This window comes from Leuciscus leuciscus (genome assembly GCF_965113295.1).
Source record: "Leuciscus leuciscus genome assembly, chromosome: 25".
Lineage (NCBI taxonomy): Eukaryota > Metazoa > Chordata > Actinopteri > Cypriniformes > Leuciscidae > Leuciscus > Leuciscus leuciscus.
In genome coordinates this window covers 29,455,818-29,474,389 of record NC_138724.1, presented here as the reverse complement: position 1 = coordinate 29,474,389, position 18,572 = coordinate 29,455,818, and the positions used below count along the sequence as shown (strand labels likewise).

General features: G+C 40.3%; 1 protein-coding gene across 1 annotated transcript; it reads left to right on the top strand.

The window, feature by feature from the left end:
• Window positions 1-398: 398 nt before the first annotated feature.
• On the top strand, window positions 399-15,744 carry LOC309491248 (uncharacterized protein). Its single transcript, XM_082160733.1, has 4 exons — window positions 399-412; window positions 1,518-1,591; window positions 7,554-8,586; window positions 15,676-15,744. The coding sequence occupies exons 3-4, from the start codon at window positions 7,559-7,561 to the stop codon at window positions 15,710-15,712; spliced, it is 1,065 nt and encodes a 354-aa protein (XP_082016859.1). The 5' UTR covers window positions 399-412; window positions 1,518-1,591; window positions 7,554-7,558; the 3' UTR covers window positions 15,713-15,744.
• The last annotated feature ends 2,828 nt before the right edge of the window (window positions 15,745-18,572 follow it).

Below are 18,572 nucleotides of genomic sequence, written 5' to 3'. Positions count from 1 at the left end.
ACATTCTACATTAGAATTCAACCAAGCCATGTAATAAAGTATATTATTATTCAAAATAGAGACGTAAAATGTACCCCTAATTCTACAATGACTCACACATGACTGGAATCAAGGCTTCATGAAGTCAGAACAATTACTATGAACTTTAAACAACACAGTTTCTACTAAATAAACTGAAATGATCTACATCTCAACACAGCTTTACACAACCAGCAGAAAGAGAGCAGTTGGAATAAAGACCAGTTATTATTATTTTTTTTTTTGTTATTGTTGATGTCTAGATGTTTTGTCGTTATGAAAAGTATTTTGGCCCATCCTGTACAGTTGGCGGTCGATGACGTCACCGCTATTTCGCGCTTCTTCTTCAGTCATTGAGTTTCAGTCGAGTCAGAGCGGAGTCGAGTCTTCTGAGGTGAGGAGAAGTTCACGGTATTTATCATATTTACACAACCATCAAACACACTTTATACAGTTTGGTTAAGTGACAGGCTCATTTCTGTATTGTTTTCATCGATCACAGCGATACTTGTGTGTCTTTTCTGGCGTCTTCCTACTGAAACATTTACGTGCAGGGGTGGGGGGGGCTTTGGGTGCCCCTTCACTTTAATAAAACAAAATGCATTTGATTGTAATTAACATGACAATGTGTACAAAATTAAAGTTGCCTAAATTTACGTTTATTTTTACGTTTCTGTCAGTCTGAGGTGTCGTTGCCATAACGCGTTGCTATGGGTTACGTCACTTGCGTGTGACTGTCTTGCTTCGGACTTGACTGAAGAGTCACTCCGGATTAGTGTGTGTGTGTGTGTTATGCGTTGGTTATGCGTTTTAAAATGAAAATGCACTGGTGTAAGCGTACAGGTATTCCACAGTCTTCTCGGAACCGATGCTCGAGCCAGATATGGTTCTCTCAGTGCTTAGGCCTAAACGGCTCGGCGGCAATTTTTTAAACTTTTTTTTCAATAATAAAAGGTAGAATAAAAGGCAAATATTTTAAAATATTACATAATTCATTGAAGCCTGTTTGTTATGTATAGTACACCGACCAATCAAGTAGTATTTCAAGTCACTTGTCACAAGTCTTTACTGTCACTTTTCTTTTAATCAATTTGGCACATCCTTGCTGAATATAATGATGAATTTCTTAAAAAAAAGAAAGAAAGACAATTACTGACCCCAAACTTTTGAACGGTATATTGGTACAAAATATATTTTAAGATGCTGTTCTTTAACTAAGAATCCTGAAAAAAGTATTAAATGTTATGAGTATATTATAATAATTTGAATAATAATCAAACATAATTATTTATATTTGGAAGAATTATTTATATTATTTTCTTTATTTCTAGATACTTGTATTTTAATGAAGAAGCAGAAGAATGTTAGGATTAGCAATAAAAATAATTAATGAATTGGCATCAGTTACTGTACGATGAATAGATAGACAGACATAAATGCTTAGAAGTGTCATTTATTATAAAAACAAACTCAGTAATTGAAATATTTGATTTTGGCAGATCAGCTCCTCCCACGTTGGAATACATCATCAGTGAAGCTCCTCCCACTGCAAGAACAAAGAGAACAAAGAAAGGTTGGTGTTTATTCTTCATTCATTCATGAAGCTGAAGAACATTCTTGTAAGAAACATTCAAGCACTTCATCAGATTTAGATAAACAGTTAAACAATGAAATGCCGCCGCTAGAGTTCTTACGAGATCAAGAAAATATGATCATATAACACCGATTTTATCATCACTGCATTGGTTACCTATAAAGTTCTGTATTAATTACAAGGTATTGCTACTGACTTATAAAGCCCTAAACGGCTTAGCTCCAGTCTATTTAACGGATCTTCTATCACCCTATAATCCATCGCGCTCTTTAAGATCACTAAATTCAAGGCTTTTGGTCATACCTAGGATATCCAGAACCACCAAAGGAGGGAGAGCATTTTCACATTTGGCTCCAAAACTCTGGAATAGTCTTCCTGATACTGTTCGTTGCTCAGACTCGCTCTCCCAGTTTAAAACTAGATTAAAGTCGCATCTCTTCAGCCAGGCATTCATATAATCCTACAGTTCAAACTACAATCCGGCCTCTAGCTCATAAATGCCAGAGGAGAACTGGCCCCCGACTGAGCCTGGGTTCTCCCAAGGTTTTTTTTTTTTCTCCATTAGGTCACCTGATGGAGTTTTAGGACACCATTAGGTCACTTGATGGAGTTTTTCGGTTCCTTGCCACTGTTGCCTTTGGCTTGCTCAGTTGGGGATATTTTGGGGATATTTAATTTAATTTTATCAATCAATAAATTCCTCTTGAAACAAACTTTGTTGTATTATTTTAATTTAATACTGTGAAGCTGCTTTGATACAATCTGTATTGTGAAAAGCGCTATACAAATAAACTTGACTTGACTTGACTTGAAATGCAGAGCTCCAGACTGCGACCATTTTTCCTGCCGGTGAGACCAAATATTTGAAGAAATCCATTGATTTCGCCCCAGAATTGATAATATCATCTCTGCGAGATCCAGTGGGAAACATTACAATTTGGTGCAGAGTTCTCTGTTATAAACAGGGGGGGTGGGGTGGCTCTGGCTCTGATTGGCTCTGGGTTTTGATTGATTTTGGTGCATCTCGCAGTCGTGTCGCGTCTAGTGTGGACAGACACATTATTTGTCGCTGGAATCTTGTCGCGTCGCGTCTGGTTAGGACACGGTGTAAAAATAAACAGTAAACATCAAGTTACTGATAGTTGTATTTGACAAATTTCATACAAGTTTTTCATAGTTCATAGAGATTCTTCTTACAGTAACTTTGGTAACAGGGTTGATGAATGCAGTCAATCTATGGATTGAGATTATTTTCTTATCCTCCCATCATGCTGTAGAAAAAGCCCAGATGATGTCACAATTTTAATGTTGCGTTCACACCGAATGGGAATTGAGTGTCAAATTCGCTTCTATCGCGTCTAGTTGGACGCTTGAACATTTTGAATCTACTCACGCATCCAAAGCGAATTGGACGAGCGTTTGAAGCGAATAGATGCGTGTTCGAGGCGAAATCCGCTTCTTCTGGGAGGGGCAAGTGCTAGGCGGTGTTCTGTTTGCAAGACGGCTGATGTTGATCGGGCATTCAACGAGAGAGTCACCGCGGCGTAGGGGTAATCGTCGTCGTACTTGGGTCCACCAGACCCTCCGGAGGCGTACCCAGTTTGGCGAGTTTCACCACTTGCTCCAGGAGCTGCGCCTGGATGACGGCCCCTTTCAGCTGTACTTCCGCCTGTCCCGCGATCAGTTTGATGACCTGTTGTCCCGCATCGGAACGAGGATCACCCTCCAGGACACTGGTCTCTTCACCCCGTGACAGCAGCAAGCAGACTTTCGTGTAGTCTGGCGTAAAATGTGTCTTATACTTTCATTTTTTGTGGCACTCTCCCTCTGCCATGGCGCTCCTGTGTCTAGATACACTGAACTGATTAATTCGGTTCGGGTGAAGAGATAAAAGCCTGCCCACACTGACAATTGATTGGTTGATTTACCGAAACAGGCCAATCAGATGCTCTCTATCTTACATGCGCTTCATGATGAGGCACACTAGCACACACACGCAAGGTCTCTCGCTCCCTCTCCCTCTCTGCCGTGCGCACGCTACACGGTTTGGAACAGTCTCTGTCTCGCATGCGCGCTCTTGCTCGCTCGCTCTAGATTCCGGGAGATTTTAACTAATTTGCGGGCATCAGGGAGCCGCTAGCAATATGCGGGAGACTCCCGGAACTTCCGGGAGACTTGGGATGTCTGATTTTTTTTCAGTAAGGATGCATTAAAGTGATCAAAAATGACCTTAAAACATGTGTAATGTTACAAAAGATTTATGTTTCAAATAAATGCTGTTCTTTTGACATTTTTATTCATCAAAGAATCATGAAAAATGTATCATAGTTTCCAAAATATTAAGCAGCACATTGTTTTCATATTTCTGAAGGATCATGTGACACTGAAGTAATGATTTTGAAAATTGAAAATTCAGCTTTGACATCACAGGAATAAATTACATTTTGAAATATATTTAACAAATTTTTGATCAAACAAATTCAGCTTTGGTGAGCATGAGCTCTTTATAAAAAAAATTTCTTTGTGCACAAGTAGCTAGTTACTAGTTACTTCGGATCATATATAGGCCTATGTATGTTCCTATACATACAACTACTGTATGTTCCTGAACATCTGAACACAAACAACGATCAAATGCACATCGACGGATCTTCTTCCGTCTGTTCTCCAAAACATGCAATCAAATGTATATTTCTGCAAGCATGTTTAAACTGGTTAACTGTGTCTAAGGCCCTGTGTTCACCAAAGCATTGTTTTATGCGTCTGGCGTATGTTTCCAATTGTTTTCCCGTGTTTTTTTAAAACGCCATGAGCGTAACGAGGTGCTGAGTGTTTTTTTTTTACATGCTGAAGCGCTGAGAGCGTTTTTTACAGGTCGCCGAGAGTTGAAGAATGTTCAGCTTTGGGTAAAATGCAGCGCTCATCACTGTCACTTTTTACCCAGCCTTCCAATTACAGTGGAGGAGGGGCGGGACTAATACCACACCGACCAATCGCCACATTCTGCTTGTAGCGTCAACCGATGACAACAACAAGCATAATAACGGAGCAAAATAATTTCAAACTAGAGCCAGAGCAAATACTTTATAATACAAACAAAATATGTGTGAAATGAGATACTAGTAACACTTTCGCGGATATTCCGTATCATAACAAGCAAAGCGTCTCAACTGGAAAAAAACAAATGCTGCTCTGCCAAAACGCTCTCAAGCGCCCATAGCTAGGCGTTTTCAGCAGAGCGCTAGGCGTTTTCAGCAGAGCGCTAGGCGTTTTCAGCAGAGCGCTAGGCGTTTTCAGCAGAGCGCTAGGCGTTTTCAGCAGAGCGCTAGGCGTTTTCAGCTGGCTAAAAGCGGTTTGGTGGACACACTGCCTAAGGCAGGCAAAGGCGTTCGTTTTCAAGACGATTTCGCACGCCACTAGGGCTGGTCCGAATACCATTTTTTGAGCTTCGAAGCTTCGGTAGTAATGAACATCGAATATTCGAAGCTTCGGAGAGAGGGTGCTGAAAATATTCTTCTCTCTAATAAAGGCAGGAATCTCGATGTGTCTGTATGTCCGTTTGCATTTTGATTATTTCGAGAACCGTTCATCCAATCGACTTCACAAGGGAGTGCAGTGTCTCATTTGGTGCAACACGCGGATGGACACGCGAGACGTGACACGCAACACATTCAGAATAATAAACTTTTAGTAAACTACAGCGAGCGGGAAGCGGCGCGGGCAGGGCTTATATGCTCCGAGAACGGACACTATACTAGTGATATAAAAGGCACACACACAGGTCTGTTAAATTAAGAAATACTTTTAAGGTAATCTAATATTTTTCTGACTAACAAATTACTGACACGGTAAAGGGTAGATTGAAATAAAGAAAAACGAAATTTAAATAAAGAAAAACGAAATTTAAATAAAGAAAAAACTAAATTTAAATAAAGAAAAACTAAATTTAAATAAAGAAAAAACTAAATTTAAATAAAGAAAAACGAAATTTAAATAAAGAAAAAACGAATTTTAAATAAAGAAAAACGAATTTTAAATAAAGTAAAACGTAATTTAAATAAAGAAAAACTAAATTTAAATAAAGAAAAAACTAAATTTAAATAAAGAAAAAACTAAATTTAAATAAAGAAAAACGAAATTAAGTTAAATTAAAAACGAGATTAATTTAGATTGATAATAACGGGTAAAAAGGCTAATACTTTTTGTTTATATTAGCCTATTCTATTTTCCACAATGTCAAAGCAACGCAGCTTAACCCAAAACACAAGCTCAGGCATGAACTTCGGTCCATACAAACGCCGCTGTTCTGCGCTCTAGCCAGAGAACACTCCCGTTGCTGGAACATAGACGTCGGTTCTATTTCTAGAATGCATGCAAACTCCAACCTGTTAACATGGGAGCCGAAAAAAAAAACGGACACGCCACGCAGACGCTCAGCTAGTGTGTCGCCGGCCTTATTCAAGCGCGAATGAGAACTGTTTCGCGGGGGATCCCAGGTGTGCAAAAAAAAAAAAAAAAAAAGAATATTCGAATGTCAAATTTTCAAATCGAATACCAACCCACAGAAAGAATATTCGAATATTCGATTATTCGGGTACAGCCCTACACGCCACTGCGCAATACACACACATTACGGCGGGATGGCCGGTGTTCATTTCATAAACTGTGAACAATGGCTAATTTAATGTATACATTTCATAAACTGTGAACAATGGTAGCTAATTTAATGTATAAATTAAGGGTATATGTCCTGAGCGAAATTAAATCGAATGTATCGTCATTCACAGACAGCTTACGAAGATGTTCAACTAATAAAGATCTTCATCGCTGGCATACAATATGAAGCATTTGCAGATTTGCTTTCACTACTGTAGGTCCACGGCCACTTCATCCAACGCTCTTGATGCTCTTAAACCTTCCTGTTACGACTCCGAGTGTGAAACTGCTTCTGACAATTCAGTGTGTGAAGGAAACTGAACAAATCATTCAAACTGATTGGCGAACTGATTTAGACAGATCTGCCAACTTGTTTGATGAAGTGTTTGAACAGAGAATCGACTAAGAGTGATTCATTTGTGAATTGAGCATCGCTCATGCCCAGAAAAAAGATACAGCGCGCTTGGAATAAACTACGCATTTAACAACATGTATTGCATTCAAATAAAGTAATGAGAGGAACGTCGCCCAACGTAACAAAGTAAAAGTACCGTTTTTTCATTAGAAATGTACTCGAGTTAAAGTAAAAGTACCCACATTTAAATCTACGCTACTTACTTTTTTCAGAAAAATACTCAAGTAAATTTAATGAAGTAAATGTACTTCGTTACTACCCACCACTGACTCTGCGGCAGCTTTTTTACAAACATACATTTAACATATAACAAATAATAATAATTCAAATATAAAAAATATACAATCCACTCCACTTGAATACTAAACGTGTGTGTTATTTCTCACAGGGTAATTCACTTGAGCTTGTGTTTCTGGTGTCCCACATTCACATGCGCATGAATGGAAGTCAGTGCAAGGAAAAGTCTAGTGTGAACGGCCATTAATAATTAAAATGTTTTTAGTAAAATAAATATAAATCTCAAAGTTGGTGTCAAAATATGGCAGTATTGTATATTTTAATGTTAATATCATGTTAGATAATTGTGTCATTGATCAAATATATTTAATAGGTCTAGCTAAAAAAACATGGGATTCGTGTCTATAATGTTTTAAAAATAATAATTGGAAGATAAATTTACCTCGTTCATGGAAAGTTTCAATGACATATAATCAATTTATAAAAAGGCATCAAATTATAATATTTTATAACAGTTGTCTACTTTCTACTATTACATCAGGGCTCACCTTCATGTCCTTTCACTTTATATTTCTCTTTTAATTATTTTGATGTACTGAAAATTAAATGTAATATTTGTTTCTTTCATGTCAGACCTGATGGAAGAGAGCGAGGAGAGAGAAGAACTGAGTGAAGTGGAGGAGGAACATCATGTCAAACGCTCAAAGACTAAAAATATATTTTTAAAGAAACGAGCCAAGAAATCTTTCACCTGCACTCAGTGTGGAAAGAGTTTAACAACCAAACCAAGTCTTGAGCGTCACATGATGATCCACACCGGAGAGAAGCCGTTCACATGTGATCAGTGTGGAAACAGTTTCACATGCAAAAAAAATGTTGACCGTCACATGAGGATCCACACCGGAGAGAAGCCGTTCACATGTGATCAGTGTGGAAACAGTTTCACACGCAAACAAAGTCTTAAGGTTCACATGAGGATCCACACCGGAGAGAAGCCGTTCTCATGTGATCAATGCAGCAAAACATTTCTCTGTGCATCAGACCTGAAGAAACACCTGAGAGTTCACACGAAGGAGAAGCCGTATTCATGTTCTGTGTGTGGAAAGAGTTTTTCACAGCGGCAAAGTTTACATGAACATGAGAAAATTCACACTGGTGTAAGAGAGTACATGTGCTTTGAGTGTGAGAAGACTTTCATTTCAGCGAACTGTTTAAAACGGCACCAGAGAATTCACACTGGAGAAAAACCTTACAAGTGTTCACACTGTGACCAGAGATTCAGTCGATCATCATCTCTGAAAACACATGAGAGGATCCACACTGGAGAAAAACCTTACAAGTGTCCACACTGTGACCAGAGATTCAGTCACTCATCATCTCTGAAATCACATGAGAGGATCCACACTGGAGAAAAACCTTACAAGTGTCCACACTGTGACCAGAGATTCAGTCAGTCATCATCTCTGAAATCACATGAGAGGATCCACACTGGAGAAAAACCTTACAAGTGTCCACACTGTGACCAGAGATTCAGTCACTCATCATCTCTGAAAACACATGAGAGGATCCACACTGGAGAAAAACCTTACAAGTGTCCACACTGTGACCAGAGATTCAATCAGTCAGAACATCTGAAAAGACATGAGAGGATCCACAGCAATTCCCGGTTTGTTAATAATAGTCTCTACTTTATTTAACTTTAATAATACACCGCACATACATTTCTAAATCAGCCATTGCAATAATCAAATGTGGACAATGAAAGATTTATGCAAATATTCAATTACAAGCTACCCTAAAAAATTTGTTTTAAAGATGAACTGAACTGAAAAAAAAAAATTTTTATAACGTGTTGTTTATGACAATTAAAAGTAAATTACACTAAAAAAAATTATTAAAAATATCAATATAGCTTTTTTTTAAAGCAACACAAAAATTGCGTTTGTTAGTATAAGAACGCTGGCAATTCTGATGACGTCACTGGAATGGTAGGACCTGCGAAGGTATATGGCAGCTGCAACTGCAGGTCCTATACACACGAAAATGACTCATTTTGGTTACGTGTTTGAGCCCGTGAGGGACAGGCCAGTAGTACTGACTACCACCACAAGGAGGACGATCAGTTTCAGGCTCCAACTACAGTACAGGATCGTTTGGGGGGAGCGGCGCGCGCTGTATCGATTCGCCTCACTGATCAAGTGCAAAAGAAACTACGAGCATGCAACGCCGTTACGTTGTAAATTACACGAAATAAAAGTAATGCAGGTATGATCCAGATTGTATTTGCAATGTACATAGTCAATTATTAATGGAGCAATAGTGGTTCATGGTGTTATAAGAGGGAAATGTGGTGGGAGGTTGGAGGGCTGTAGTAGCCTGTCATGCACTCTCATTTATTGTATACAAGCACATTATGCATTTTATTAAATAGAGACTGCTTATATATGTCGTGTGCATTTAGAGAAAAATACTAAAACATGGTTGAGGTACTGTGCGTTTTAGAAAGTCAAGGCAGATGAATGGCAAATGTGATTGGACGAATTCATCCAATGGGATCGCTTGTTCAGTTAGCTGCACGCAAAAATGTTAAAGGAGAACTCTGTAACTCTAGCGAACTCTAGTCACTTCTTCGCTGATTTTCCCTTTTGTTGGTCGCATGTTTTCCCCACGAGCTCCCCCTACAGCTGTGGGGGGGCGTATATTTCACAACACAGTCGTAAAAAACTCACTTGCGGCGGCCTCCTCCCCCTCTCTACCGCTGCTCATGTGCGTTTGTTTTGATCGGAGCAAGCCAACTGTATCGTGTGGAGCTATGTCTACCGAGGTGGGTAATCTAGTAATACATCATACATGCGTGTGTGTTTATGTCGAATTGCCGTAAAGCAATTTGTGTTTCGCGCTCGTTCTCGTTCTAGTTCTCGCTTCTCACGAGACTTCCAATTTCACTTTGCCGGGACGGCAGTGCGCAAGTTGCAAGGTTGGTTTTCCGCCTGGGAACGCTGGGGGGAGCGGGGAAAGTCACCAATATCACCAGAACAGGTTGTTTAACCATCCAAATGATTTCTAGACAGTTTTATTAAGTTAAAAAAGTTACCAAGTTCTCCTTTAAAATCAAAATACTCCCTGCATCAACAATGTTTCCTGACACGATGAACATCAGCTAGCTTCAGGGTGAGTAGAGAGGGACATTGGATTCTGTTGACAGACCTGCTGCGGTTTAGTTAGCTGCTAGTAAACGCATTATTAAGGCAGCTGAGGTTACGATACATTTTCACAGGCTAACGTTACCTTTGACAAGGAAACCAGGCTTTATAGCGTTCAACAAAACTGAGACTGACACACTCGGCATTCATTGAAATTGAGTCACAAAACCAAGCTAGATACCAAACGATCCAACCTAGGTAAAGAGCTAGCAGCTAAACGAGTTGGATATCACAGATTGATGCGTTTACTGGCAGCTAACTAAACCGCAGCAGGTCTGTCAACAGAATCCAATGTCCCTCTCTACTCACCCTGAAGCTAGCGGATGTTCATCGTGTCAGGAAACATTGTTGATGCAGGGAGTATTTTGATTTTAACATTTTTGCGTGCAGCTAACTGAACAAGCGATCCCATTGGATGAATTCGTCCAATCACATTTGCCATTTATCTGCCTTGACTTTCTAAAACGCACAGTACCTCAACCATGTTTTAGTATTTTTCTCTAAATGCACACGACATATATAAGCAGTCTCTATTTAATAAAATGCATAATGTGCTTGTATACAATAAATGAGAGTGCATGACAGGCTACTACAGCCCTCCAACCTCCCACCACATTTCCCTCTTATAACACCATGAACCACTATTGCTCCATTAATAATTGACTATGTACATTGCAAATACAATCTGGATCATACCTGCATTACTTTTATTTCGTGTAATTTACAACGTAACGGCGTTGCATGCTCGTAGTTTCTTTTGCACTTGATCAGTGAGGCGAATCGATACAGCGCGCGCCGCTCCCCCCAAACGATCCTGTACTGTAGTTGGAGCCTGAAACTGATCGTCCTCCTTGTGGTGGTAGTCAGTACTACTGGCCTGTCCCTCACAGGCTCAAACACGTAACCAAAATAAAACAACACGTAAACAACACGTTATAAAAAAAAAAAAAATTTCAGTTCAGTTCATCTTTAAGGTAAGATTTAAAAATGCTAAGAGATTTGTGACAAGTGCTGAATATATAGACATTCAATAGGCCTAATATTCAATATTCAGTAAAAGACTATACTTGCAGTGCATACAGAATACAACATGTTCACCTTATCAGCTGCAATTACTAGGCTTTTTATGTAATTGCAAAAAGTGTTTACTGCATACAATATTATTATTTTCTGTAATGTTCTGGAGGCGGTTTTCTCCATTTTTTGATGTAGTGTCTAATGGATGATCTGTAGTGCTTATTTTATTGACTCGTGTGTTTATGATCTGAAAGCATTGTTTGATTTTGAGAAGAGTCAATGGTTTTGTGAGTTTAGTTGAAAATTTGGATTTGTGTTTACAGTTTTTCTGAATTGCTAAAACACTAGGGAGAGGACGCTGGCGCTGTCTGTTCGCCGCTTCTCCACTTTTTATATTAATTTATTGTATTTTAAGAAAGTGGTTTTTAGGACTATTTTATGCCCCTTGCAAGTTTCCTCTGTGTACCGCAACAACTTTTTGACCGGGTGCTTTAGCAACGTACCTGCTGCCGTTGCTTTTCGGTGTAAACACTGTGCTAACGCCACCAGCGTCCGGCATGATGTTGAAATATTCCATTTCTCAACTGCTGAGTCTCAACTGGAACACTGCTCCACCTTGCATCACAGCCATAAGACAGCTTGGACTTCTGCGCCGACCCCGGTACTGCCACAGAAGTGCTCGGAAAGACTTTGTTTACATTTCGCATGGTGCATCGACGATCCCCTCCATCTGGTCTTCAGCTGCGCGTGTCGCGCTACAACGGCGTCATCAGAACACTGCCGAGCTTGGAGTATGTAGTAACCCTACATCGCTCCTGAGAGCCTCTAGCGGTGGGAGATATATAAAACACGGAGTGGACCTCAGTGTACTGCGGAGCTTACAGAGACTTTCACCATCAGCTTTGTCTCCTGCCACTATGGAATTATTCAACACACAATCCCTTACCAATAAATCCCTTCTTATTCATGACCATATTTTGGATAGAGGATTAGATTTCATGTGCCTAGTGGAAACTTGGCACAAAACAGGCGACCACTCAGTACTCAATGAAGCTTGCCCCCAGGGTTATGTCTATATGGAAAAATCACGCAGCTCTGGACGTGGGGGTGGTTTGGCCGTCATCCATCGGGATGAACTGAAACTCTCTCCTCTGCCACTGCCTGATCTTACCTCAATGGAATGCTTAGCCTTCAAATGTAAACCTCCATACTCCATGACAGTGCTTCTCATATACCGTCCCCCCAAACCACACTCTTCATTTCTCCCTGAAATACATGATTTACTCACATCACTCTGTTCCATGTCAACAAGGATTGTTATTCTTGGTGATTTTAATATCCATATTGATAAACCCTCCTGTCATCTTGCAACAGAGTTTATGAGTCTAATTGATTGTCTTGGTCTCCAGCAACATGTGAAGGCTCCTACGCACACCAAGGGCCACACCTTAGATCTTGTCATTACTGACGCGGCCCCCATAAACAGCCTGGAGGTAAAAGATCTGGGTGTGTCCGATCACAAGCTGGTTTCTATGGCCCTTACATTCTCACTGCCCATCATCAGACCTAAGCGCCAAATATCTTTCCGGAACTGGAAACAAATAAACCCAACTTCCTTCACTATAGACCTTCAATCCAATATTAACTGCCCAGTCTCTAGAACAGTAGACGGACTAGTGGATCACTACAATACATCATTGAGCAGTGTTTTTGACCTCCATGCCCCTGTCAGGACACGGGAAGTCAACTTTGAACGCTCTGCCCCCTGGTTCACACAGGAATTGCGGCAAATGAAAACTGAGGGCCGTATCCTGGAACGCCGCTGTAAACAGACTGGTCTAACTGTTCACAATCTTGCATTCCGTGACCATCAAAAGGCTTATCTTAAGTCCTTGAAGGGTGCACGTTCAACATTTTATTCCAACCTCATTAATAAGAACACTGGAAATTCTAAACAGCTTTTTTCTACAGTAAACAATCTCCTGAAGCCGAAATCATCTTTATCCACTGAAACCACAGTGGAGCGATGCAACAGCTTCATTGACTTTTTTAGATCTAAAGTCAATAACATCCGCTCTTCAATATCTGGCTCTCTATCACTGTCTCCACCGTTATCCAACCCCCTGTCCGGTGGATTGACAGTCCTTCCGTACTTTACCGAGGTTCAGCAGAGCCATGTTGAGGAAACCATCAATAAAATGAAGCCATCCGTCTGCATCTTGGATCCCATCCCGACTGTTTTGCTCAAGTCACTCATTCCCAGTGTCAGCCCAATCATCACTGAGTTTATTAATCTCTCGCTAAAAACAGGCGTTGTCCCTCCTGCCCTTAAAGCTGCTGTCATTTGTCCGATACTTAAGAAACCAACCCTAGACCCTGAGGTCCTGGGAAATTACAGGCCAATCTCCAACCTCACCTTTCTGTCAAAGGTTCTGGAGAAGGAAGTCGCCATTCAGCTTCAAAACCATCTAGAACACAATAACCTATATGAGGTATTTCAGTCAGGCTTTCGTTCGGCCCACAGCACTGAAACAGCTCTGCTAAGGGTGACAAATGACCTTCTCATGGCAGCTGATTCAGGATCACCATCGCTGCTCATTCTACTCGATCTAACAGCCGCATTCGACACAGTTGACCATGCCATCCTACGGGACCGCCTCCACAATACAGTTGGACTATCGGGAACAGCACTGCAGTGGTTTCAGTCCTACCTTTCTGGCAGGACTGAACGAGTTATATTAGGAGAATATGAGTCCAGGCTGCTCCCTGTTACATGTGGTGTTCCACAGGGGTCGGTTCTTGGCCCTATCCTATTTATTTTATACCTGCTTCCCCTCGGTTCTGTCATCAGCAGACATGGACTATCCTTCCACTGTTATGCGGACGATTTGCAACTTTATATTAAAACTGCTCCAAGCCCCTCCACAACCTTGTCGCGGCTTAACACATGTCTTCTGGAGATAAAGGAATGGATGAAAAGCAACTTCCTCCAGCTAAACTCCGGTAAAACTGAGGCATTACTTGTTGGAACCACGCACCAGATCCGCTCCTCTCCCGTATCTCAGTTCATCTTGGACGACCAAGCCATCACTTTCTCCTCCTCAGTTACAAACCTAGGGGTTAGGTTTGACCCGCAGCTGACCTTCAACGAACACATTAAATATATTTGCAAAACCTCCTACTACCATCTTCGAAATATCTCTAAACTACGTCCTCTTTTAACTCTTCAGGATGCAGAGAAACTTGTCCATGCTTTTATTTCCACCAGGTTGGATTATTGCAACGGACTCTTCATTGGGACTTCTGTCAGAAACATGCAGAAGCTACAATACATCCAAAATAGCGCTGCCAGAGTCCTCATGAGAGTCCGAAAATTTGATCACATAACTCCCATCTTACACTCACTCCACTGGCTCCCTGTTTCATTCCGGATCGACTTCAAAATTCTGCTGTACACACACAAATGTATTACTGGACATGCACCACCTTATCTGCAAGAACTCATCACCTTGAAATCCTCCTCCCGCACTCTCAGATCATCAGGCCACCTACTTCTTCAGGTCCCGACCACTAGACTTCGTACTATGGGGGACCGAGCTTTCTGTTCAGCTGCACCGCGGCTTTGGAATCAGCTCCCGAGTGAGCTGAGAGAAGTACACAGCTTGGACACTTTCAAGGCAGAACTGAAGACCTTTCTATTTAGAAAGGCTTTTATGTGCTGATTGTTTTATTGTTTTTATGGTTTTTAGTATTCTGTAGTTATTATTGTTGTTCTTTTGTGTAGCACTTTGAGATTCTTCGGAATGAAAAGTGCATTATAAATAAAATTTATTATTATTATTATTATTATTACTAAAGGCCAATTTATACTTCTGCGTCGGGTTCGCGTAGAAGGTACGGCGTAGCATACGCATTGACGTGTACCATACGTCGTACCCTTCGCCGTACCCTGACGCGCACCTCCTCAAAAATGTAACTACGCGTCGCGGCGACGCGGACCGCAAGATCTGTGATTGGTCGGCTGGATAGCATCGCGTTTCCTCGTACGCATTTCCGGAAGGATCTTCTGCACTCTGCACCGCCCGCCCGCCATTTTTAAATTCCGAAGATCAGTGAAGAGCCATGGAAATAGACCAAGTGACCGAGAGATTGCTTGAAGAAGTGCGGAAATACAGCCATCTGTATGACTCCTGTCCTTCAGTCGCCATTGCTCGTAGAAACCTAAACTCAAAACAGCCGCGAGGAATGTAAACACAGTGGAACTGGAACATTAAAACCCACCCGCGCCAACTAGCGTTTCGGCGGTGTAACTGCAGAGCAACACAGACATTCGCAGAAGTATAAATGCTCACGACGGCGTCGCCTACGTGCGTACCCTACGACGTACACTACGGCGTACACTCGACGCAGAAGTATAAATTGGGCTTAACTCCCATTCTCTGAACCAGGAATCTGTTTCCACAATCTCTGATCAGTTTCTTCAGTTCTGCACAGTTACTTTCACTGACATGTTTTTCTATTGACTTATTTTTCAGGCCATCTCCTCCAGTGAACAGAACGATGCTGAACTGAGCAGCTCTTGGACTAAAGATGCTAGGCTGTTCTGTTTCTTGTCTGTCGTCGCTATAGGTTGTTCTGTTTCTTGTCTGTCGTCGCTATAGGTTGTTCTGTTTCTTGTCTAGAGTGTTGGGTTGTTCTTTGAAAATAAAGTTAAGCTGTTGCAAGTAGATCCTGCATCCTTCCCTGCTTCAACCTGCTTCGTGACATGTTTTTGGTCATCACATTAAAAATAATAATATTTAGAGATGTGAAGAGCTGGAAAAAGTGTGAATGGCTTGAAAGTCCGTGAACGTAGGCTCACTATTGGCCGGCGCTGGTCATGGGTGTGATGCGTGTAATGCTGGCCAATAGTGAGCCTACGTTTGACGTACAACCCAGACGCGCTGCGCTGTTACACTACGTGAACTCACTCAGAGGCCCACACAGAAGAACATGAAGAGTTGAATAAAGTCGTTATTTTTGTGCACAAGAAGTATTCTCGTCACTTGATAAACTTAAAGGGACACTTCACCCATTTGCTTTGCATCGTTAGAAACCCAGTCATATTTTTGAATGGTCGTGCATTATTCCCTCATTTTCCCCTTAAAATATATTAATTTGAGTTCCGAAGATGAACGAAAGTCTTTTCCGGTTTGGAATGACATGAGAAATGTAAACTATTTTACTCTTTTAAGCCAGCTAACCCTTTCACTTTTTGCAGTTTAATATCTTGAATTAAAGGAACATGCTGACTTTTTGGGGCTTTAGCTTATTCACCGTATCCCCCAGAGTTAGATAAGTCCATGCATACCCTTTTTCATCTCCGTGAGTGCCGTAACTCTGTCTGACGCACCCACCGCTAGCCTAGCTTAGCACAAAGACTGGAGGTAAGTGGCTCCAGCTAGCATACTGCTCCCAATAAGTGACAAAATAACGCCAACATTTTCCTATAATATGTCAGTTGAGGCTAATATTTCCAAAATTCAGTAATACAATACAATTTATAAAACAGTTAGTTCCAATCCTTGATTCTGATTGGTCAATAGCTGTGCTTTATTCACGATAAAACACGGCTATGACCGCTTCACCCAATGGTTCTATGTATCACTACAACACCCCTAGCAACCACTCTTAGCAACTTAAACACATGTGTGATCTCATTGATATTGTTCATTGAAGCTATAGTGGAGTATTGTGAGAGATCGAGAAAGCGAGTGTAAAGTTACCTGCATTCACAGTAGATATTGGATTTTCCTTCAGGTCAGTCCTATATTCATAATAAAATAATCCGTTTGAATGTCCGCTGCGACATCTTGTCCTTTTAACTGTTAACCGTTAATGGTTTTCCTGTGCCTATAACGTTAGTCATCTCTCAGTTGCGTCTTCCTTCTCGGTGAAAACAAGTTTGAGTCTTTTCAATATAAAAGTCTTCTCTACCGACTGACTCATTCATAAGACAGTCTTTGCCGCCATCTATTGGCGAAATAATGTAACTTCTGTTGCTGTTTACGGTCAGGGACTATTTTTTCCAGCGGAAGGAATGCTTTTAGTGATTTTACTTATGAAAGTTGCATAGATAAATATTTTTCGGCTTTAATATTTGTATTGTGTGGCAACCGTTTTATAAAAGCAATAAGGTACTCGAGGCAAGTGCTGTATCGTGAATAAGTAACGGCTGAAGTGGTAACGGCTGAAGTAACTCCGCTTCGTGTCGTGCCTAACAACGCCCTTCAGCCGTTACTTATTCACGATACAGCACAGCCTCTCGTACCTTATTGCTTACTTAAATTAGGGCTCTTACTATCACGATAACAGATTTGACAAATAATGAATCTGCTATTGGTGTACCCTAAACATTTTGTACAAATGAATGAGAAAAGAATAATGACATTTCTGCCAGAGGAAGTGACATCACTTGGTACAGTTCACATGCTTTTTCTTTGAATACTTTGGAGATTTTTATGTTGTTTTATAATTTATAGACACAAAATCTATTTTTTAAAATTAATTAAATTACATAAAAAACAAAAATATGAATATTCTATGCAATTGTTTATATAAGTAAAAAATGACTTATTACATGATAGTTCAAGTTGAATACATGAATCAGGAGGCAATGACAGACAATAATAGGTGGAGTGGGAGTCGTATTAGAATATTTAAATAAAGAATATTTTCTAAAAAAAAAATCCCTAAATATACATAAAACATTATTTTAAATGATAGTGTAATATATGTAAGGGATAATGTAGAGCGAGGCGGTTGTTATAGTGAATACAACCCGACAGGGTGATCGGGACCCGACGCGGAGCTTGAATCAGCCTGAAGGGAGGGGTTGTATTCGCTATAACAACCGCCTCGCGCTACATTATCCCGCTTATTACATGGCTACCCACCAAATAAATCAATAATTTGACACAAAATATTGATTTAAAAAGGAGTTTATTGATTTAAAAAAAATCCGCTAAAGAAAATAGTCCGTTCCGTCTCTCCGGTTAGAATCCTGCGTCCATAGCAACGCTCTGTTTTTCATGGCAACGGTGTGTTATACTTCACAGCGGTCTGTTATCAAGAAATAACACACCGCATTATACATTAGAATTCAACCAAGCCATGTAATAAAGTATATTATTATTCAAAATTAATTAAAGTTTTTTTTTTTTATAACAGTTTATCTAGAGACGTAAAATGTACCCCTAATTCTAGAATGACTCACACATGACTGAAATCAAGGCTTCATGAAGTCAGAACAATTACTATGAACTTTAAACAACACACAGTTTCTACTAAATAAACTGAAATGATCTACATCTCAAAACAGCTTTACACAACCAGCAGAAAGAGAGCAGTTGGAATAAAGACCAGTTATTTATTTATTTATTTATTTATTTTT